General features: G+C 58.0%; 1 protein-coding gene across 6 annotated transcripts in view; it reads left to right on the top strand.

The window, feature by feature from the left end:
• Elfn2 (extracellular leucine rich repeat and fibronectin type III domain containing 2) overlaps positions 1 to 22,517 on the top strand; it is a 49,030-nt gene extending 26,513 nt beyond the window's left edge. For 2 of the 6 annotated variants that reach the window (XR_003845469.1, XR_003845470.1), the window contains exon 2: positions 6,595 to 6,745. Coding sequence is in view for 4 of the 6 variants with exons in the window: in XM_021217089.1 (XP_021072748.1) it covers positions 18,172 to 20,649 (2,478 nt within the window). In the remaining 2 variants the exon portion in view is untranslated. Of the gene's footprint in view, positions 1 to 6,594; positions 6,746 to 8,421; positions 11,054 to 17,777 lie in introns of those variants that run through there. The other 4 variants (XM_021217089.1, XM_021217088.2, XM_029548250.1 and 1 more) reach the window with 3 other exon arrangements.
• The last annotated feature ends 1,084 nt before the right edge of the window (positions 22,518 to 23,601 follow it).

The following is a 23,601-nucleotide window of genomic DNA, read 5'->3' as shown; positions in this document are numbered from 1 at the left end:
TGGGTCCAGGTTGCAGGTGCCTGCCTGCTGCTCTTTCCTGGGCTTCCTGGACTCCCTGGGCTCCCAGGGTGCAATTGGCTGCTGTCTTTGAATGCTCTTTCTCTCTTGTGCTCGGACACTCCTCCGTCTCTCCGAAGCAGATGCAGGTGCAGGCAAGGGTCAGCTCCAGGCTGGCCGCTGGCCTTCAGAGACCGTTTGCCCAAGTGTAAGTGGGCCCCACATATCTGGATAAGAGGCCAGCGGTGCCTGCTGCACATGCGGACTAGGCTCATCTCAGCTCTGTCCATATCTTTCCCTGTCCCTTGGCACTTGCCTGGCCTGACTGTCCTGGATGTCAAGATGGGATGACTGGCGCGTGATCGGCATTATTGGTCAAGTCCCTACAGTTGTGGTAATAACCACCTGGAGCCTGCTGGGGGTGGGGGTGGACTGATGGTGGGACCTGCGGGGGGGTCACATGGTCCTTTTGCCTCCTGCTTTGTTCCTTCTCTGTGTTGGCTTCACACTGGGACCCGTGCTGCCCTGGCCTTCTAGGGGGGAAACTGTGAGCCGAATACAGGACGATGCAGTGGAGAAACCTGGGACTACGACTTGAAGGGCTAGAGTCCCCTCCCCAGGGCCGCAGAAACATCAAAAGACTTTGAGCAGCGTGGGTAGCCTCTGAGCAGAGTGGCTTTGGGTGTGTGTGGGGGGGAAGCTCTGTCTGGAGGCAGTGCTGAGAGGTTGAAGGTGGAGAGTGAAGAGACGTGAAGAGAGTGAAGGGTGAGGTATGAGGTGGGTCTTGTCACCTGGCACGAGAGGCAGAGCTGTAGATAAAGCTGAGCCACAGTCAGGTGACAGTGGCCCTGACCCATGGGGGCACTTGATGAGCAGAGGCAGCATGGACCTGCCGAGCCTCCGGCGTGCTTGGCTGGCCTGTACTGGGAGCTAGCAAGTAGATGCGGAGGCGCTGGCACCTGGCACGGTGGTTCTCAGCCTGTGGGTCTCGACCCCTGGTGGGGGGCATCAAAAAGGTCAGCATATCGGATACCCTGCATATCCGGTATTTACATTACAGTTCCCAACAGTAGCAAAATTACAGCTATGAAGTAGCAATGAAAATACTTTCATGGTTTGGGGGGTGGGTGTCACCACACCATGAGAAACTGTGTGAAAGGGTCACAGCGTTGAGAAGGTTGAGAGCCACCAACCTAGGGGACTAGCAAGTGTCAGACAGCAGAGAGGAGGGGTTGAGGAACCTGCAGCAATTAGAGGATGGTTATGGATAGAGGGGCACTGTAGATGGGGCTGGGGTGCACTGAGGCCTTGGTCCAGGCCAACACCTCCTCTGCCTTCAGTTTTCCTTCCCCAGGGCTGTGACTGCTGGCTCTGACCCCTATTGAGGTAGAAGGCCACAACTGGCACCTGCTGCCTGATCATGGTCTTGGGGATACGGGCACTGATGGTTGGCATTGGCTGCATTTACTGATCACCTACTGTATACTTACCTTGTGTAGGCGGGCCAGGGAACTGCGACCATGCTTCGCCTCCCTCCCACCCCATCTCTGCAGTGCTCCCACGGAACACACAACACAGATGTACCCAGAAAACTGGGAGGGCCACCTTGCTTTTTGCAAGCCCAGTGACTTTTTAGGAGAGATATTAGGAGCTGAGTATTGTACACAATAACTTACAGGAAGGTATCTTTAGACTCCAAAGCTGGAGTGCATTTGTGAGGTTTGTGTCCCATCCCAAGCTCCTGTCCTCTTATCCCTGCTCCGTTTGTCCGGGCAGCTACAGAGCTTGGCGGCTGCTGTTAGGTAGACAGTGCTGGACAGAACACAGGTTTCTGGGGGTGGGGTGGGGCTTAGCTTCCCAGACTCCCCAGCTTCTGTTTGTCATCTAATCTCCTGGTCACCCTGGATTTCAAGGTTTGCCCACTGTCACTCCTTGTCACTTATACCCTGATCTCCCATCCCTTGGTGATAGCCTGCATCCCCCCCATCCCCCGCCATTCCTTCCTCATGGCTTTACAGCTCAGGCTCTGTGGATGGTGGATGGAGGAGGCTTTTCTGGATGAGATGCTGGATGGGCTTGTCCCGAACTTACAGGAGGCTGTAAGGATGCTGCTGTCTGCTGAGGGAAGGCCACGCTCAGGTGTCTGCTGCTGTTGGTGCGCTTGTGTCCTCTCCCCCACCTCTGAGCAATCTGAGCAGAGCCAGTGGGCAGAGCAGCTTGAGAGGTTCAGCTTGGGGCAATCTCATGCTTTTGGGTTCTTAGCTGTGTGTCACTGGGCAAGTGGCTTCACTGCTCTGGGCCCATTTCCTCATCCCTCCAATGGATAGGACAACCAGGCCCATCCCTCAGGCTGTGAGTGACTGAATCACCGGACACGTGTGGTCAGGGCCTGATTTGCATCTTGTCATAACCAGATTCCTATAGGGCAGGGCTTACATCCTGGCCACACTGACCTGGTCAGGCTGCTCTGTCTTTCTGGGTGTTGATTTCATCTGAAAAGTGGTCTGGTTAAGCGGGGGGGCCCTGTTGGTGGTGTGTGGCCCAGGGCTGGCCGTGGGGACTCCATAGGAAGCTTCTTTATGGGGTAACAGGTACACAGCTGTCTGTCACCGGGGTTGTGGGTTGGGGCCACTTGCCGTGTAACCGTGACGCCACAGGTCCGAGAGGAACCCACACTCAAACAAGGTGGGCAGAGCCATCCTGGGAAGCAGAGGGACAGCCAGGCCCTGGGGGGACTGTGACCTTCAAGATGTCTTCCAGCTTCAACCTGGGACCCAAGGCAGCTCCTGACTGGCTCTGAGGAGGAGGCCCCGATGTGTGACCCTTCTTGGGCAGCCGAGCAGAGGGATGCGAGGAGACAGGGTTGCTGGAAGTCCTGCTTGTTAGCTGCATAAGAGCTGCTGCTGGATTGGGTAGAGAGGCAGCAGGTGTGAGACCTGGGCAGGTGTTAAGATAGAATGTGGATGAGGGATGAGAGATGAGGGATGAGGGAGAGGCCAAAATCAGGCATGAGGAAAATGATGGAGCAGAGGCACCCAGAGGACTGGTAAGGAGCCCACAGTGCTACAACCAGGGGGTGAGAGCAGAGCTTCAGGCCTGCATCTCAGTTGGGTAGGGAGGTGGCTCGACCTGCTGACCTTGGTGGCACTTAGCTTAGAGCCGCCAGCGGGGTGGGGGTCCAGGGTGGGGATACAGACCAAGGCATTGTCGTGCTGCCTTCGAGGGCCCTCTAGGCGCCAGGCATAATGGAGACCGAGGTGCTGTCTGCTGAGGAGGTCAGGGATGTGTGGCTCTGCCAGGCAAGCATAGCTCTGGAAGGATCTGCTAGGGAGGGAGGCATCGGATGGTGCAGGCCCAACAGATGGTTTGTGGGTACCTGAGCTCAGAGCCCGCCCTAGCCTTTCTGGGGAGACAAGCTTGACCTCCCTGGCCTCAGACATCCCACGGCTGCCTCTCCATAGTGAAAGCAGGGTGTGCTTTGAGGGAAGGTGCTGGGCTTGCTCAAGACCTGGGGTGGGGGTGGCTCAGGAGATGCTGAGGGCTGCTATAATCCCCGCCACCCTAGCCTTATGTGACAGAGCCCACCCTGGGTGGTCTTCAGGGTCACTTCACCTCAGCCTACCCTTCGCTTCTTGGAGCAACTGCATAGGATTGGGAAGTGGCCTTGAGGGATCTGAAACCAGGATGCTCAGGGAGGTCCAGTCACTGTCCAGGCTGCTGGTGATGACGGACGAGCGAGTGAGTGAGTGAGTGAGAGGCAGGCTTAGGCTGTCACCCTGTGACTCAGAGGGCATGAACACAGAGCTCACGAGAGAGCGAGGAATGAGTGAGTCCAAGAAACTGAGAGCAGACACAAAGGGTGGGATGGGACCACCTGGACAAAGTTGGCCAGCGGCGACTGACCTCTATCTAATTTTACCAGTTCAACATGTGGGAAGTCCAGAGAGGGTAAGGGTTTTGTTCAAGGTCACACAGCCACTGGTGCCAGGATCAGACCTGTTGGCTCACGGGTCTGGGTGCTGTGTCCCCTCCCTTGTGAAGAAGAGATGCGATCATTTATCAGGGGAGTTTAATAATGAATGAAGTCCAAGTGTCTCTAATGCAGGCAGCAGGCCTGAGGTAATAAAGGACCCTGTATTAATTCAGAAGTTAATGAATATGCAGGTGTGTCTGAATGATTAATGGGGCTCCCGAAGGCCTTGGAGGGGAGGTGTTGAGCTGTTGCGGGTGGAAACATGAATATTGCATACATCTGGGAAGCTGTCTAAACTGGGAGCGGGTGGGCATGAATGAACTGGGGACCACAGCGGCCAGAGAGCTGGAGACACCCAGGCAGGTCCTCCGACTCCACAGAGTCATGGCGACACGGTCTAGGTTTCTCGAGCGGTTGTCTTGAGCAAGTCAGGTTAGCCGCTGTGAGCCTCCACGCCCTCGATGCAGGATGGATGGGACCGACAGACGGATGGCTGGCTCCCAGGATGCAGAGGGCCAAGCGAGGTAAGCCCCGTGTGCTAAGGCAGGCTCAGGGGCACACTTATCCACACCAGTGCAGGGTTTGAGAGGAGCGGGCAGAGAGGTGTGAGGGGCTCTAGGAGGGCACCGCGAGGCCCTTGGTCCTAACCGGGGGGTGAGGGACGGCGCTAGGACAGAGAGTTGAGATGTAGACAAGAAAGGATTATAGAAGCTAGCGAAGGACAGCTCTCTACAGTTTATAAAGGGGACAGGGACCCTCAGCCTACCCTTCGCTTCTCAGAGCAGCTGCATAGGATTGGGAAGTGGCCTGAGGTATCTGAAACCAGGATGCTCAGGGAGGTCCGGTCACTGTCCGGGCTGCTGGGGTGAGGGACGACTGAGTGAGTGAGAGAGAGGCAGGCTTGGGCTGTCACCCTGTGACTCAGAGGGCATAGACACAGAGCTCGCTCAGCGCTCAGCGGAGTGTTCACAGTCTTGTCCTAAGGGGTGTGGAGGTGGGCTGGCCTTAAGGCTCTCCTTTTTCTCATCCTGCTCTGTTGAGTCCTGTGACTTGAGGTGTCTGTGCGTGAGACCATGTTCCTTCCCCATGGGTGGCCTTGGGACACCTGGATGCTGCAGCCGTTCTCTGCTTGGAACTGTGTGTTTATGAGTTCGGAGGCACTCGCCTCAGATCCCAGAAGTGGTGAGGGCCGGGCCACACTGTCCCCTCTCGGCCTTGCTTTGTCTTATCCTTCAAGTGTCCCTGTTCCTGTGGCTGATACCCTCAGCCTGCAGGGCCCGGTGCTGGTGACGTGCGTCTCTGCCTCGACCCACATCTGGCTGTGGGCACAGTGTCCTTACAATCAGCCTGTGGCGCCTTTTCCATCCTGCATATCCAGAGAGGGACTGGAGGCCACAGTGGACTGACTCTGCTGCACCCTGGCTTTTACAGAGTGGCTCAGGCGGTCCCCAGGACTTCATCCCCTGCCTCCTCATCATGCAAACTGGGATAGATCCAGAGGGCAAAGGACACCTAGGGCGTGGCCCACTGAGGCTAGCTCCTGTGATTACTGACTCCTGGCTGTAGGGGCTGCTGGAGTGGAGCTCTGACCCTGGGCTCTTTCACTGTGACGCCACACTCCTAGGTAGTGAGCAGGCCGCAGCCTCGTCACCTTTGGCTGTGAGAGAGCAACCAGGTCAGTGGAGCCTCTGTCTCTCCTACTTTCTGGGGCTCTGGCCTGGACCCTGAGGGCCTCCCCCAGTTAGCCCTACTGGGGTGGAACCCTGTGGACTTCGGTGGTCTCTGTCCTGGGGCAGCTTGCTGTGACAGGCATAGAAACCAAGGCCCAGAATGAAGGCGTCTTTGGGACAGAGCTGGGGTTGGGGCCCTGCAGGGCCCACTTAGCTGTGTATTTATAGACCCCACTGATCTATATTAACTCTAGGTCTGCTCAGGCTATGGCAGCCTGGGATCTGAGGACTTGCTTTGAACCCTCTGGGGGGGCTGCTGCATCTGAGCTCACCCTGTGGGGAGAGGCAAACAGGGGTCAGCCCCCTTCTCACCTTACCCTTCTGAGCCCGGGAACTCCTGCTGGGTTCTTGGCTTGCACAGTCTTTAGATGCTTGGGCTGAACTGGGGCCACCCTCAGTGGGGTGGGGAGTGGGGTCGGTATCTTTGCCTGAGGGTCGTCTTCGTTGTCTTGTTGTCGTGCCTTGCTTCTTCTAACTCTGCAGGGAGATTGCCTGGGATCCAGGGCAGCTCTGCTCCTGCCCCAAGCCTCAGTCCTTTCAGCTGTAGAATGGGCATGATTCCCAGGCAGTTCACAGGCATACAGGCACCAAGTACTCGCAGCTCCTAAGCTGGAGGCCACTACGAGCATGCCTCCCGCATCTCTTTTGGTCCTTGTCACCTGCTGCTGGGAGGGACCAAAGTGTTACCTCTAGATGGGGCCTGTGAGGCCCTAGGGGCAGCATAACTTGAATTCAGACTCACCTAAGTCTGAATGTTCCCTCTCCCCAGGCCCCTCTCCAGGGCCCTTGGGGTCCTTGGTAGGGGAGGGGGTGACTGAACTCCTCCCCCGACAGTGTGGTCCAGCCCCTGGTTGCCATGGAAACAGCTCCACTAACTCTATGCTTCTTTTCCAGAGCAGAGACGACTGTGGCCGCCCTGAGTGCAATTCAATTCAACAGACATTTACTGAGTGCCTACTATGCGCCAGGCCTTAGGCTAGGCACTGGGGAATGCAGAGAGGAAAGTTGGGGAAGCCCATTCTCAGATAGTTCTGGTACCAAGAGAGAAGCCTTGCGGGGAGTTGGGGGGTGGGGGGTGGGGTTTGGAGGAGCAGAGCCTGGGATTGAAGTGCATCACGGGAAGGCTTACTTGTTTGTCTATGCCTCAGTTTCCCCTCCCAGTACGGAAGGGCAAGGTGGGGCCAGGCTTGTCCAGGATGCCACGGGCCACTTACTGGGGGTGGAGTAGAGCAGGGAGGCCATCCCTCTCCTGCAGGGTCCTCAGAGAAGGGGCTGAGCTTGCGGGGGGGTGGGGTGGGGTGGGGATGACAGGTGAGAACAGCCCCTCACTCCTCAGGCTCAGGAACAAAGACCTGGATGACATGGGGTTGGGCATCCCAAAAGCTCTGTGGGGCTAGAGGAGGAGATGTTAGGGTGTGAGCTCAGAGGAGGCGAGAGGGTTTGAGGATGTGAGCTATGTTTGGGGCAGTGGCAGCCATGATGGGCCATTGAGGAGGGAGTCAGGGACACATGTCTTGTTTCATCTCAGCTTCCTCCTCTCCCCAATCCCTGGAATTCCCATAGAACCAGCAGCCATGTTGTTAGTGTGGCATCTGTGTTGTGCTGGGCATGCCATAGTTAGTCTTCACTACTGCCCACGGAGGTGGGTATTTGTGGGCCCAGTTCGCAGTGCAGTAGTACATGAGACCCACTCCAACATTGCCCAGGGCAATGATGTGACCCCCAACCCACCAGTGCTGCTACCATTACCTCTCATTGAGTGGGTCTGCACTCTGTGTGGCTCTCCCATCCCGTCTACCCCAGTGCCCTGAGGTGTTCCCAAGAGCCATGGCAGATGCCACTTAGTTAGACTGTGGCCTTGGCAGCCACCCTTAAGAGACCATCGTAGAGGCAGCTGAGGCTCGGGGTTCAAGGTCAGATGCAGGGAGTGACAGCCTGGGCTGGGATCCTGTCTCCTTAACAGCAGCTAAGGCTTCGGGGATGCTGACCTGCCAACCCCCACACCCGACTGTGGAGAGACTCTCCCCCTGCAGCCTCAGGAGAGAGCGCAGCCTCAGATCGGGACTCCAGTCTGGGTGTTGACTTGAATGACCGTGTGAGAGACCATTAGCCACTCTGAGCCTCGGTTTCTTTATTTGCTCACGGGGTGGGGGGCTGGTTCTCCTCTCCACTTAGCAGCCGTAGGTACTCACTGATCACCTACTGAGGGCTGGTGTCGACTGGGCTGGTGGGGAGGCCCAGAATTGGGCCTTCCTTAGAGAACTGAGTCTAAGGAGAGAAGTGAGTGACAGGATTCTTTTAGGGATGGAGAAGGACAAAGCCCAGGGGCCGTAGGGACCTATAAGGGACAACCCAGCCAGATGAGGAGAGCAGGTTCCAGCTCCCGGAGAGCCCCCCGGGGGGGGGCCTGGGCTGTGGGTGTGCTGGAATCTCCCCCAATCAGTCAGGAGCCAGGAAAGCTCTGTGTTCTAGCTGTCCTCCCTCTGCTGGGAGGAGGAGAGATGTGATAGGTCGGTCAAGCCTGGAGGCCGACCAGTCAGGATGCTGCCGGAGTGGAGCCCAGCAGGACCAGTGGTGCTGGTGGGCAGGAAGATCCCTGGGGTGGGGAGCTGGAGAGAAGCCAGACAGGGTGTGTGGGGGCGGGGAAGAGTGTCTGTCCTTCCAGGTGCTAGGGAGGAGCCAGGCCAGGAGCGGGGGCGGGGCTGCTGGGGAGGCCAGGAAGGTGATGGCGGGCATTGCAGAGCCGGGCATCGCAGAGCATCTCTTAGGAACCACGGAGAGGACCGAGATGTACTAGGGGGCAGGAGGCAGGCTTGGGAGGAGCAGCGAGCTGGGGGTGGTACCCCAGGAAAGCGTCTGAGGAACAGGGACATTGGGGAGAAGCCAGCCATGCAGTTCTTAGACCGGGATGACTGTGTTTCTCTCTGCCCACCGTGTTTTCAGAGAGGGAGGCATAATGGATGTCAAGTCATGGGTGGCATGAGGCCCCTGAGGGTCAGGGAAGGCAGACCCCAAACTCAGCCTTAGAAAGGGGAGGCTGCAGGGGGAGGGATGTGTTTGGAATGGAGTAGAGCATTTGCATGCGTAACAGGGCTGGGGCGAGGGAGAGAGGAAGTGGTAGAGAGATGAAAGGAAATTACCATACATCAAGATCTTGTTATTCAACCTAATTTTCAAAGGGGCACAGCTGTCGTGCTGAGATAATCCGTTAATTATAACAGCCATTGTGCTTTGGCAATGGGAGAGAAACCGAGGCTGGGTTACAGGCCTGAAGGCTGGGGTGGGAAAGGGCCTTTGAGGGTCCAGGACCCCAGAGAGGGGCCAGGGAGAGAGGCAGAGTGGGGTGCTGGGCTCTCAGGACCAGAGGACAGAGCAGGGCAGGCACCGGGCCGCAGGTTCTGCGATGAGGCCTGCCGCTTGCCAGTTGGCGCTATTGCTCCTGAAGCCAGCCTCCAGAACCTTCCATAACTCCTGGAGCAGTTAACTTTATTGAGCAGTTACTATGTGCCACACCCTGCTCCCTCTAAGCTGTTCCCTATAGTGAGAGCCTTTCCTGACCCCTTTTTTTTCAGAAGAGGAACCCCCCCCCCCCAGGAAGGTAGCTTGTCAGGACCACTGAGTGAGGTAGCTAGCAGAATCCCGTGTGATCAGAGTATGGCCCTGACCGTCCAAGGTAGCCTGAGAGACAGGACCCACTGAGTGGGTAGACACAGGAGCTTCCATGGTTTAAGGCATGTCATCACCGTGGTCATGGGTGGCCCTCCACCCCCACCCCCAGTGGTTTTTCCGGGGCCCTGGGTGTGGACAGAGCCTCCTTGTTCTCTGGGATGCAGCTGCAGGCCCCCTGCGGCCTCCACAGCCGCCTTCAGGCTGGCCCCCAACCCCCAGAGCAACTACCCTCAGGGCCAGGAGAGGGTGTTCCAAGCCACCTCAGGTGGCACCTTGATGGCCTTTGCCACCACCTGCCTGGAGGTAGGAAGGAGACAGACAGCTGGCTCAGTCTCTGGGTGGGGCTAAGAGTCCAGAGACACCTGGATGCCCGCTGGGGTCTGGGAGAGGCAGGTGGGAGGCAGTGAGTGATGGGAGGGAACCCTCACTGTCCGGGACCCCCAACCACTTGGTCCAACCTTGGCTCACAAGCCAGACTTAGGCCCCATGTCCACGCAGCTTTGAGCAGGAACTCAGTGGAAGTCATCTGGCAGAGTAGGGGGCTCCTTCTGAAAGTTCAGCTGGAACCCCCGTGTGACCCAGAAACCCAGGTAGCACTGTGGAGGGCAGGTGAGCAGCAGAGGTCCTCAGAAGGGGGCAGCAGATGTGGGGCGCTCTGTGAAGAGCTCCCTGCTAAAAGCCAAGGGGAGGCCAGGAGTACATGGGGCAGTTTTCAAGTCCTGGACAATGGATGTCTCCCAGCCGGGCCCAGATTCAGTAAATTGGCAGGACCAAAGAGCCACAGATACATTCCAGAACCCTAGACTCACCACTGGAGACTCCCCAAACAATACCCCATGCTGCTGGTGTCTTACAGTTGTGAGACCCAGAGCCACCGTGGGGTGGGGTGGTATCTGGTGGGGATGGAGGTGAAGGTCCACTGTGTGAGCTTGGAGCAGCCTGCTGGTGTTGCTGTTCCGGACTCCGAGAGTCCCTGTCTTGTTTGCCTCATACCCGACAGTGCCCAGGGATCAGGGCGCCAGTCAGGGGGGACCACACCTCCTGCTCTGGCCTGTAGCAGGCAGCTCTGTGGCTTCACCTGGTCGCCCATGGTGCTAGTGGACTCCAGAAACAGGGATGCAGCTTTCCACACTGCTAGCCAGCTAAAAACAAAATTTAATTACTGCCCAGATGAAGCGGGGTCCCTTGGCGTTGCATGAGTCAGAGCCTGAGGCCAAGGAGGAGACAGCCACTGCGTAGCAGCTGGAGATTCAGTCCCCTCCTCTGCATAGCCAGCGGTGCTCAGAACAGCACAGGCTCACAGGCCTGCTTCCCTGGGATGAGCCATCTTCCCGGAAAGCTTCCAGGCCTAGTTGCTGCCTTTTCTGCCCGTGTATTCCCCTGATAGGCCAGGCTGCCCCAGTGGGCTGCGTGGTCCAACCCGGAGCCTCCGCTTCTCCCCAGAGGTCCCCTGACATACTGCCGTGCCTTGGACCCTAAAGATATTGGAAGGCAGGAAAATGCCCACCCTTGGGACCCTGAAGGAGGAGCAGACTGCAGACAGAACCGAGAGGGTGGGCCTAGCCGGTGCCTGGTACATAGTAGGTGTTCCATAAATGTTTATTGAATGAATGAATGGAGACCATGCAGGCAGAGGCAGCGTGCGCGCGCAGGCACTGTGCGAGAGCGGGTCCAGTGGAGACCGGTGAGTAGTGCCCAGGGGCTGCCGCCGAGCCAAGTGGGGGAGGGAGGAGAGGCCAGGCTGGGAGTGAGCAGGCCTGTTAGGGGAGACAGGAGAGGCTGGTGGGGGAAGAAGCCAGGGAGAGAAAGGGCAGGGTCAGGTGTGGGGAGGAGAGTCTAGGAGGGGAGGTGGGTTCAGGGGAGGAGAGACCCTGTGAGGGTGGGGGAGAAGGAAGACTGCTCCCTGAGCAGGGGGGATTCTGCAGGAGTCAGGAAGGGACTGGGGTACTGTTAGAACGGATGTCCCTACAGAGCCACCTAAGGGGCCCTGTGCCTGGAGTCTTAGGTTGGCTGGAGCTGGGGCGGGCAGGAGCTGGGCCAGGCTAGCTATCACAGAACTGCTCACAAACCAAGGGCTGGGCCTCCCTGGCAGACACAGGCACTGGCCAAGTCCAAGGCCTGGTAGCGGTCCTTGACTTCCTGCCTGCAGCTGCTCGGAGGTCTGGCCGTGGTTACTGCTGGGATGGATGCCTTGGGAACAGGGACGTAGAGGGGACCTGTGAGCTGGGAGGGGGACACAGTGGGCAGAGCCTAAGACCCATGCACACTGCTGCTCTCTGAACAGATGGCATTGAGGTCCAGAGACAATAAACCCTGGATTGCAGGCCTTGCACAAGGAACCCACTCCCCAGACTTCGTTGCCCCAGAGCCAATGCTCTTCCCATTCCAGGGCTTCGCCTATGGCAGACCCTTCTTGGCTAAGTCTCCAACCAAGAGTTCCAGGCTCCGTATATGTGGGGAAGGGTCGAGGGGAATTTTTTCATCTCTGGAGGCCCACTGAAGCTCAGAGAGAGCAAGCTGTGTCTACTGCACGGAACAGGTAGATGAGGAGTCCCTACGGGGTGTTGGAGGTGAGGTGCCTGAGTGTGCCTGGAAGGATGGTGCGTCCCTCTGGCCTGTGACATGGCACAGCCATGGCTGCTCCCAGCAAGGGGCAACGCAGAGTGGGTGCTGCGGCCGAGGGCAGAGGCCAGCTCCCCAGGGACGCAGAGCAGCTGGCTTCTGGGCTGAGACTAATGAGACGTGACGGAATGGGGTGGATGAAACCCAGCACCGCGGGTGAGACAGAGACAGAGCAGGCCCCCAGCTGTCCTGAGCATTCTGAGGGTGTCAGGGAGTGTGTGCACGGGGCCCCGGGGCCCGGGTGACATCTAGGGCAAGGTGAGAACAACATTGACTCATGCCCCTGCTGCGCTGACAGAGGGAGGAAGCCAGGCCTGGTGGAAGTGATGGCTCAGACACCAGCCTTGATGCTGTGTCCTAGCCCAGTTGTAGGAAAGACCTGGGGTGCCTGAAGCTAGGGTAGGATGGAGGTGACGTCATGGTTCGGGGCGGGGGGGAGGGAGGAAGAGGATGCAGCAAGCAGCAGGCTTGTAGTAGATGCAAGCAAGTGTGAGAAGCAGTCCCTGAAGAGACCCTAGCAAGACTCAGGCTGGCTGAGGTTCCTGGCTGTGTGACCTTGGGCATACTGCGATTCCTCCCTGAGCCTCTGTCTCTGTCTGACATGAACAGTGTAAGCGGTCAGCAAGGCCAGGAGGCTCAGGGCATTCCCTGACACATCTCGAGCCCCATCTCGAGCCCCCATTGGTGGTGAGTTCTACCTCTGACACCCTGGCCCTGAGGAGTCATGGGTTTCAGCCTCTTTTCCCGCCGCTATCCCCCATCTCCCCCTCCCCTCCCCAGTGGCCCAGCACTGGTGTATTGGGGCCTGCTGGGGCAAGCATGGGGGTTACACCAGCAAATACCATAGAGACGCACTGTGTGCGCTGTGCTGGGTGGTGGTGTAGGGGAGTGGGTGGCAACCGAGAACCAGGTGTCACGCTCGAGCACAGTGAGGGGACCACGGCTAGCTTGGGCGACAAGGGGGGGGGTCCTCTCAGCCTTGGTGACAAAGCAGGGGGTGAGGTGGGGAGCAGTGTAGCAGAGTCTTGACTGAGGTCAGGCAGTGGGTGTGGCTGAGGAAAGATGTGCCAGGCGGAATCATGTGCAAAGGTCCTGGGGTTGAGACCCACACCTGGTCTCGACAGAGAATTTCTTGAATGACAGAGAAGCTAGCTTCCCAGAGGCTGGGTGAGCTCCTTCTGTCAGGTAGGGGTACACCGAGGACAGAAACTCACAAGAGGGCCAGTGTCTGCCCTGCTGCCGTGAGCCTAGCGCTCCAGGCTTCTTGTCTGTTAACTGAAGCATTAGCCACACGGGGTTGACGTCCAAGGATATGTCAGAATCGCCTGAGCCACTGGATAGGCACCTCTGGGCAAGGAGACTGGAGCCCAGAGACGGTGATGAGCCCACCTGTGTCACACAGCTCTGTGTTTGACCCCGGAGCCCCTTACTTCCGGTGCCTCACTTTCCTCTGCCTCTCCCCAGGGCTCATCACACTTGAGATCCTGTTAACTCATCAACTTGCCAGGTAGTTCAGTGGCGGTGTCAGTTTCCCAGCTTCATAGAGGAGGAGCAGAGATCCAGGGCCGTTTGCCTTAGAAGCTTCTGGAAGGAGAAGGCAGCAGTAAGCCCTAGTGTCCCGCCCTGAGGCCCGAGCCTTGGCCCCAGAGAAGGTGGAAGGGTGGTAGTGGCCTGCCTGATGGCCCAGTGCTAGGTTCTAGAAAGGTGTGGTGAGGTTGCTGAAGGTTCGAGAGCTTTGGCTGGTCTGAGGTGTTTGTCCTGTTTAATCTGGGGTGACGGCACAGATGCCTGGCCCTGCCAGGAGTGTGTGCCAGGGCTGAGCTGCCGTCAATGCTTCCTTGCTGTCTCCTCCATCTCTGATGGGTGGCCAGGGTACCAGCCACGTTGCCATGTCCTTTCCCTGTCCCCCGAGATGAGCAGTGTCCCCTTGGGATTGGGAAGCCTGGGGTCAGCACAGATGAGAAAACCATCGCTCTATAGGACAAGCGTGCTCTGCTGTGGCCCAGAGGTTCCTGGAAGTCCCGGGTGCCAGTCATCTTGCCACATAAGAGGGGAAACTGAGGCTCAGAGAAAGTCTGAGGCTCACCAAGAGTCTCAGAGTGGGCCATTCTCATTCACCACAGGCTGTGGTTCACGGTAGAAACCACATCAAGTGCACCGCTAGGCCTGGGCTGCCGTCCTGTGGGAACTCACTGTTGCCCCAGCTGTGCCTGTGGGGTACATCCACTGAGCTTCCGTGTATGGGAATGAGGGCTCAGGCCAGCGTTGCACTGCAGGGAGCAGAGGACCCCACTGAGTCCTGGGCTTTGACACCCTGGGTCCCGACTCTGACCTGGACCACATTCCCTCTCTTGTCCTGGCCCCAGCTTCTCTGTGAGAAAATGGGAATCCTACTGAGCCGGGGTTCACCTGCTCACATGGTGGATGCCAGGATTCTGAAGGAAAACCATGGCCAGGGCACAACCCCAGCTGGGTCAACTTGGCCCCTGAAGCCAAGCTGGAGACAGAAGACCACCACCAGGTGGCTCAGGCAGTCTCTCCAGCTCTGAACTACACCCCGATCCCCACCCCAGTGCCCACTAGTTGCCGGCTCTTCCTCCTTTCTGTCCAAGGATTCACAGGAAGGGACCTCACACAGCCTGTAGCTGGCTAGACTGCTCTTCGCCAACGCTGCACAGATCTGAACTGTGTTCCCTGCCTGCCTGTGCTGGCTTTGTCTTTGCTGCCGCATGCCTCCGAAGCTTGCCTTGGGGCTTAGCACTGCTCTGGGCAGCTGCTTTCACACTTCTTTCCTCCTGACATGCTCTTAGACGTGTTTGGGGGCTTAGCTGAGCTTAGTCTCTGTCTCCTAAGGAGGTAGGCAGCAGGTACCTGTGTCCCACTGTCATACTCAAGCCCATCACCTCCCTCCCTGTGGTCAGTCCTATTGGATGTGCTCCCCATTTATCTGTGCGCCCTCCCTGTGGTCAGTCATCCTATTGGATGTGCTCCCCACTTATCTCTGTGCACCCTCCCTGTGGCCAGTCCTATTGGATATGCTCCCCATTTATCTCCGTGCTCCCTGTTTATCTCTGTGCTCCCTCCCTGCTTCCTTTTCCATCCTGCCAGGTATGCTCGTGCTCATGGGAGCAGGGGAGACTGACCTTGTACATTTGACCCCGAGACCCTCACACCCACCCCCTGCACACCTGCGCCTCGATCTGGTGAGCAGCTGGGCAGGAGGCCAGTGCTACTGTCAGCGCCTTTGTGGCCTTGTCTTCTCCCTGGCTGCACCAGGCCTCCACGGGTGGTGGGCAGGCAGCCCAGGCTGAGAACAGGGCAACTGACGCATACGGGACACGGGTGCCGGGAGCCTCCTCCCCACCGTGCATGCGTCATGGGGAGAGTAGGCGCTGGGTCCCAGCCCAAACCATCCTGGGGAGCAGAGGAGCAGGAGCAGGGCCCCCCTCAGGGTCACCTTGAGGGCTTGGGGTAGAGCTATGGGGCATTCTGTCTACCCTGGCCTGGTTAGAAGGGAAGGGCAGTCAGGGAGAACCAGCACCTCTCCAAGCCAGAGCCCCTTTCTGCCCCCTCCTCCAGCCTCTTCCTATGCCCCGCCTCACCTGGGCTTTCCTCAGCTATGGGCAGCCTGGTTCTGCCTAAAGTGATATTGTTTTAGCTTGGATCTGAGCAGGGGGAGGGACTCTGTGTATGGCTGAAGCTTTGTGAGCATGCATGCACGCACATGTATGAGCAGCATACATGTGCTTAAGTGGCGTAAAGGGGGGAGTAGTTGGCTGCATTTCCAAGGCCGTGGACACGATTGCCTGCCTCCATTGCACACACCAGCATGTGTCCCTGGGGGTTGAACATCCCTGCGCATATCCTGTGCGCCCACACATACTCCTGCGTGTGTGCCAGCCTCCGTGCTCGCTCGGTGTATCCATCAGAGCCCTTGGGTCTGCGCACCGAGCCAGCTGCACACCCGTGTGGTCCCCGGACTGAGGAGGGACTGACTGCATTACAGACTGGGGGCTCTTGGACAGGCTGGTCCCTGCTTCTCTAGACAGCCTCTGAGAGGACTGCCCCTTCCAAGAGGATCTGACTGCTGGTGGGAAACCGAGGTCATGTGTCACAGGAGCCAAAGTCTTTGGCTATGAGAGTATTGTGTGGTATGAGTGAGGACCTTGTGACTCCCACACTTGATCCCACAGTGGGGAGAAAGGTGTGTCAGGGTGGCCTCCAAGGTTCCCAGCCTGCTACAGAGCCAGCCCTTGACCCAGGTTGGACCTTCTTGGTTGGCTCTTCAGCTGGCTCTGCCACGGGAGCCTCCTCTGGGTGCCTTCTCATGCCTCCCTCCCTCTTCTCCTCTGCTGCTCACAGCTTTAAATTGGCTTCACTTTAACACAAAGTCTAGACATTTTTTTTTTTTAGGTGTTCTCTTTCCTAGAGTCTCCCTGGGGGGAGGAGCAGGAGGTGGCGGTGGCTCTTGTGGACACTGTTCTGGCTTTCCGGGACAGATGTGGATTTCTCTGACCATCTTGTGTCCTTGCTGGAGTGCAACTGTCTAGGGCCTGGAGTCTGGAGTGCAGGGTGTGAGCTGGAGCCAGATCTGGCTGTGTGCAGCCTGCAGGCTAACCCAGCCAAATCTCCCCCAGGGCTTTGGGGCTTGCTTTCCTCATGGGGAACGTGAAGGATGACTTAGATGGGCTGTGGGCCGTGACCCCCTGCTGCTGCTCAGTCTCCTGTGTCTCAGGAGGAGCCTCCAGATTACACCTTGACACTTCCCATCAAAAGGCCCAGTAAAGGGCTGGCTTCCCTGGCACTGTGCAGAAGGGGGCGATAGCTAAGAGTCAGTGCTCCTCAGGCTATGCGGACAGGGCCCCTTGGTTTCTGACTCCATGGCGACTGTCAGTGTCTTAGGAACCTTGATTTTGGCCTTGCTTTGCTGTGTTACTTGGTGCAAAGCCTCGTCCTTCTCTGATCCTCTTGATGCTGGAAGGGGACACGAGGTGGTCCCAAGCCCTGAACCCTCTTTGGGATTCATGTGCCCTCCTCTCCTAGAGGGTGGGCTAGTCCCTTACTCTTGCCCCTCCTCCTTTGGCTTAGTTCTGCCCACAGAACCAGCCCTCCTTCTGCAGAGACCCAGGCCCTCCCACCCACCCCACTCCCCAACACAAGGGAGGCCCATTGCCAGCCCGTTCTGCTCCCCTCCCCCATGGAAGCTGAGACAAGGGAATTATTTTTGGAACAAGAGCAGTTACACAACAAATGAATTATTTATCTTTGGGCATGGAGAATGAGGCATTTCACTGGGCTTCTTAATTCTTATCCGGATTTGGGGGTGCCCACTTGGATGTGTGGACATGTCTGTCATGTACACAGATGGTAGGGAGGTGTGTGTGTGTGTGTGTGTGTGTCCCTCCCATGTGCAGCCCATGCAGCTTTGGTTTCATAGACTTTGTGCAGGCCAGCAGTTGCATGTGGACACTGTGTGCAGGGTGTGCACCAGAGGGTGGGTGCCCATGCACGTGTGCCTACCTGTTCCTCTCCAGTCTTCCTCCCCTGCCCTGGTTCTCAGACAGCCCCTACCGACACAGTAACTCTCCCAAGTGTCTCCTTCCTGCCTTGCCACCCCAGCCTTTTTTTTTTTCTTTATAGAAGCAGGGGCTCCGGGGTCTTCTCTGGCACAGAGACCCTGGTTCTAAAAGGGTATAAAAGAGGGATGGGGGTCTACGCTGGATCCTGAAGGGGTGGGTCCAGGCCCTCACACTAATCTGCCATCGTCTTTTGATGCTGCCTTGCAGGAACAGATGGGCTTCTTCCTGTCGCCATCTCACTCAGCATCCCTCAGCATTGCGCTCCTGGTTCCTGTGGGAACTGCTTGAAGATCTGAGCCGGGAACCCAAGGGGAAGGGGAAGGAAGAGGAGGAAGAGGAAGAGTCAAAGCCTGAAACCTTGCATACCTTTCCAACTGGAACCTGGAGTCACCACAACGCCCACTGCCTGCTTATAGTCCTTCAGAGCAGCAGGCGCCAGCTGTGTCCGTCCTGCCCAAGACCCCTGTGCTGGGGGTCACCCCCAAGATGGTGACGGCTCCAGGGAGGACTGTGCTTCCAGCCCCAGCCTCTGGCTGCTAGGTCCCTCTGTGTTCCGGCCCTTCACCCCAGCTGGGCCTCTAAGGGGCCAAAGCCTGGGGCCATGCTGCGCCTGGGGCTGTGCGCGGCAGCGCTGCTGTGCGTGTGCCAGCCAGGGGCTGTGCACGCTGACTGCTGGCTCATCGAGGGGGACAAGGGCTACGTATGGCTGGCCATCTGCAGCCAGAACCAGCCACCATATGAGACCATCCCTCAGCACATCAACAGCACTGTGCATGACCTGCGGCTCAATGAGAACAAGCTCAAAGCTGTGCTCTATTCCTCCCTCAACCGCTTCGGGAACCTCACGGATCTCAACCTCACAAAGAATGAGATTTCGTACATCGAGGATGGTGCCTTCCTGGGCCAGACGAGCCTGCAGGTCCTGCAGCTGGGCTACAACCGGCTCAGCAACCTGACTGAGGGTATGCTGCGAGGCATGAGCCGCCTGCAGTTCCTCTTTGTCCAGCACAACCTCATTGAAGTGGTGACGCCCACCGCCTTCTCCGAGTGCCCCAGTCTCATCAGCATCGACCTCTCCTCCAACCGCCTCAGCCGCCTGGACGGTGCGACCTTCGCCAGCCTGGCCAGCCTGATGGTGTGTGAGCTGGCTGGCAACCCCTTCAACTGTGAGTGTGACCTCTTCGGCTTCCTAGCCTGGCTTGTGGTCTTCAACAATGTCACCAAGAACTACGATCGCCTGCAGTGTGAGTCACCGAGGGAGTTTGCCGGTTACCCGCTGCTCGTGCCCCGACCTTACCACAGCCTCAATGCCATCACTGTCCTGCAGGCCAAGTGCCGCAACGGCTCAATGCCCGCCCGGCCCGTGAGTCACCCCACACCCTATTCCACGGATGCGCAGAGGGAGCCTGATGAGAACTCAGGCTTCAATCCTGACGAGATCCTCTCGGTGGAACCGCCGGCCTCGTCCACCACGGATGCATCTGCTGGGCCGGCCATCAAGTTGCACCAAGTCACCTTCACCTCAGCCACCCTGGTCGTCATCATCCCCCACCCTTACAGCAAGATGTATGTTCTGGTCCAGTACAACAATAGCTACTTCTCCGACGTCATGACACTCAAGAACAAGAAAGAGATTGTGACGTTGGACAAACTGCGTGCGCACACTGAGTACACCTTCTGTGTCACCTCGCTGCGCAACAGCCGCCGCTTCAACCACACCTGCCTGACCTTCACCACTCGGGACCTCGTGCCTGGGGATCTAGCCCCCAGCACCTCCACCACCACGCACTACATCATGACCATCCTGGGCTGCCTGTTTGGCATGGTCATCGTGCTGGGGGCTGTCTACTACTGCCTGCGTAAGCGGCGCATGCAAGAGGAGAAGCAGAAGTCTGTCAATGTCAAGAAGACCATCTTAGAGATGCGCTATGGCGCTGACGTGGATGCTGGTTCCATAGTGCACGCTGCACAGAAGCTGGGCGAGCCACCGGTACTGCCTGTGGCCAGAATGTCCTCTATTCCCTCCATGATTGGAGAGAAACTGCCCGCCTCCAAGGGTCTGGAGGCCGGGCTAGACACACCCAAGGTGACCACTAAAGGCAACTATATTGAGGTACGCACAGGTGCTGCAGGGGACAGCCTGGCCCGGCCTGACGAGGAGCTCCCAGAAATTGAAAATGGCCAGGGCTCCGCTGCTGAGATCTCCACCATTGCCAAGGAGGTGGACAAGGTCAACCAGATCATTAACAATTGCATCGATGCCCTCAAGCTGGATTCAGCCTCTTTCCTTGGGGGTGGCAGCGGTGGTGGTGGCGGTGGAGGTGGGGACTCCGATCTGGCCTTCGAGTGCCAGTCCCTCCCTGCGGCTCCTGCTGCCTCCTCAGCTGCCACTCCTGGGGCGCTGGAGCGGCCCAGCTTCCTGTCACCCCCCTACAAGGAGAGCTCCCACCACCCGCTGCAGCGCCAGCTGAGCGCCGACGCTGCAGTGAGCCGCAAGACCTGCAGCGTGTCGTCCAGTGGCTCCATCAAGAGCGCCAAGGTCTTCAGTCTGGATGTGCCAGACCACCCGACCCCCACGGGACTGGCCAAGAGCGACTCCAAGTACATTGAGAAAGGTAGCCCCCTCAACAGCCCGCTGGACAGGCTTCCCCTGGTGCCCACGGGCAGCAGCGGGAGCAGTGGTGGGGGGGGTGGCATCCACCACCTGGAGGTGAAGCCAGCCTACCACTGCAGCGAGCACCGGCACAGCTTCCCTGCTCTCTACTACGAGGAGGGAGCCGACAGCCTGAGCCAGCGTGTATCCTTCCTCAAGCCACTGACCCGCTCTAAGCGAGACTCCACCTATTCGCAGCTCTCCCCCAGACATTACTACTCAGGGTACTCCTCCAGCCCCGAGTACTCGTCTGAGAGCACACATAAGATCTGGGAGCGCTTCCGGCCCTACAAGAAGCACCATCGCGAGGAGGTATACATGGCTGCCGGCCACGCCCTGCGAAAGAAGGTCCAGTTCGCGAAGGATGAGGACCTGCATGACATCCTTGATTACTGGAAGGGGGTCTCAGCCCAGCAGAAGCTGTGACCCTCTCCTCCCCCACCGGTGAGGTGATGGGGAGGAGGGCAGGGGGACTCGGGGGGAAGGGCCCCCCAACAGGGTGGCCGGGAGACGGGGGACAGGCCAAGGAGCCTGGGGCCGAGGGGCCCGGGCCTAGGAGTGGACGCACACGCACACCCGCACACACGCACCCACACACACACACTTGACCACCACCTGACTGTGAAGTAACCAACACCCAATAATAGCGGACAGGAAAACAAACATTTTCCTTAAAGTTTACAACCTGCTACTGACACCAGTTGTCTCTACTGTGCTGCCCAAGGGACTTCTTGCTGGGCTGGGGAAAGAGGCCAGAGAGGGTATGGGGGCCTGAGATTCAGGCGGGTTTGGTGGCAAAAGAGATTTGGGTAGAAGTCAACCATAGGCCTCTCGTTCAGGGAGGCCATCCTCCAAGCTGGGGAACATTTCCCTTGGAGACATGGCAACATGTGGACATTGGGCATCCTCTCCTCCCACTACGGATGGCCCAGAGAGAGAAAAAGAAGCCCCAGGGGTCTCTCACCCAACAGGTTACAGCTCTGTCTCTCAGCTTCCTGGCCCAGTGCTGGCCCCGCCTCCAGCTGCTCCTCTGGGCTCCGCCCCCCCATTCATCTGCTACTCCTTCCAAAGTTGTGGTCTCAGGGGTCTAGGGACTGAAGCACGCGGGTGCTTTTCTTCTTTAGAAAGTCCACGGGCATCTACAAGGTGAAAGGCTATGGTCCCTAGCCCTGGGAGGCCAAGAGTAAGCAATGTCCTGCTAACCAGACAGAAGCAGAGGCAAAGGGTGCCACCAGCCCCCTTCAAGTGTCTTCCAAGTAGCCCTGGGGAACTGCCTGGGTGTGGGGTGGTGGGTAGACCTGCTCCCCACTGGTATCTCAGGTGTAGGCCCTCATGCCACGGTCCCTAGTTTCTCTGGGTCTCCGGGACTCCGACCCATCACAGAGAGGCAACAGTGAATGACAAGGCCTGGGGCCAGCATGTAGAATGTGGGGATCGCTCCCTGCACCCTACACCCCACTTGCCTGGCTCCTGCTGTGTGCAGCATCTCAGCCTGCCCTGGGAGGCCATCTGCCCCACCCCACCCTGTCTTATCCCCTGGCTAGAGGGGTTCCCATGTTTCCATGGAAACGGCCACCGTCCTCTTTCTGACCCACTCCCAACACCAATCAAAGCACAAACAGTGAGGTGCCTCCTACTGCCCTGGTCAGGGAGCAGAGGCAGGGCTCCTGGCCCCTCCCCTTCCCTAGCTAGTCGGTTGCCATGGCAACCCAGAGCCTGGCAGTTGGTGCCCAGAGCGACCAACTGACCAACCGTTGGGCTCTGGAGTTCTCTCAGTGTGGGTGGCGGCAGAGGGGGGTAAAGGAAGCCTGGCCAGGTGGCAGCTTTCTCGAGAGCCAAGAGCTTCTGGGGACAAGCTCTGGAGTCTGTTCTGGAGTCCCAAGACTAGGCTAAGGCATTGTCCTTTGCCTCTGAGTGGGCAGTGGGCCTGTGGGGCATTGGGACAGCTGGACCGGGCAGTTCTGCCCCCTCTGCCTGTGTGCCCCTTAGCTTCCCATTGAGATAGGGAGGGGCCTTCTCAGCTCAACCCCAACTTCCAGAGACACCTTCATTCCTGCTGCTTACATGAGATAGGAGACTGTGACTTGAGTGAGGAGGATGGTAGGCGAGAGGCAGATCTCACTTGACCTGTGAGGGCTCTGACCAGGAAAGCTAGGGCTATCCTTGGGGGTAGGGTATGGGGAAGGACCGGGGTGGGGAGACTTGACTGAACTCCTCTATCACATCGACTTCGGGGTGGGCTGAGCCCAGGGCTCACTCAGGGGTGACATTTGCAAAAAATAAAAATAAAAAAANAAAGGAAAAAAAAAAAAAAAGACTGTTCTGGGGAGAGGAAGGGGACTGGCCAGCCTGGATGTGGAGAACAGAGCTCCCTTAGCCACAACCCGCCCCTCACCCTACCCTATACCCACCAACCACCCTGAGAATAGCAGGCAGGCTGAGAGGCCAGGGGCGTGAGCAAGCAGACCCCTGTTATCTTTGCATGACGATTTTACTGTATTTTTTCTGAGCAAACATCTGTCGTGTTATGTGCCAGTTTGTCCAGACTCCCCTCCCCACCCCCATTCCTTCCATGTGATCCAAGCAGCTCTTGAAATCCAGGGAGGGCCAGCTCTGCAGAAGACCAAAACAGGTGCCGCCAACCTAGCCCTGCCCCAGACCCTCCTCCCATCTTCCTGGGCATTGGGCCCACAAGTGCTGCCTGCCTTCCTCCATCTTTACAGCCACTCCTTCCCCGTTCACCATCTCTGTCCTGCACCACTTCTGCTTATTCTTCCTCCTCTCCGCGGGGGGCGGGGGGTGTTCTCAAGGCCATGTTCCTGTGGGAGAGGCTGTGGAAGGATCTGCACCAGGGGCCCGTTTCCATCTGGAAACGAAGCTGGGGCCCTCCAAAGAGGCACCCGGCAACCACATGGGACGGACAGAGAGGACCGCCACACTGAGTACAGGAGCCTAGGAGCTTGGAGCTTCATGGGGAGGCGTGGGGCCCTGCAGGAGGAGAGTGTCATGCCTGGGGAGTCTCCTCACAGTGGAGTGGGTTCTGTCCCTACTTGTTTGGCCATCATTCTTGGTTGAAGGTGACTTATAAAACCTCAGATGCCACTTCAGGGGGATTTTAAAGAGAGGGTCCATTTCAACAATGGGGACCAGGCCACAGGGACCTTTGAGACAGAGCAAGGATCTGGTACATAGGTACCTCCGTTGGGCAGGTCCCCCAGTTGACCTGGTTATCCTCTGGGGTGCCCTAAAAGTTTTCCCTTCTGGGATGTCCCTTCTAAAATGGCTTGTCCCTGGGAAGAAGTACAATTGTCACAAAATGACAAATGGATTCTTACACCCTAGAGCCAAGTGAAGCCCCCTGACATTGAGTTCTGAGTT

This window comes from Mus pahari, chromosome 17 (genome assembly GCF_900095145.1).
Source record: "Mus pahari chromosome 17, PAHARI_EIJ_v1.1, whole genome shotgun sequence".
NCBI classification, from domain to species: domain Eukaryota; kingdom Metazoa; phylum Chordata; class Mammalia; order Rodentia; family Muridae; genus Mus; species Mus pahari.
Note: the sequence above shows the minus strand (reverse complement) of the source record. Positions and strands in the feature narration are given on the sequence as shown.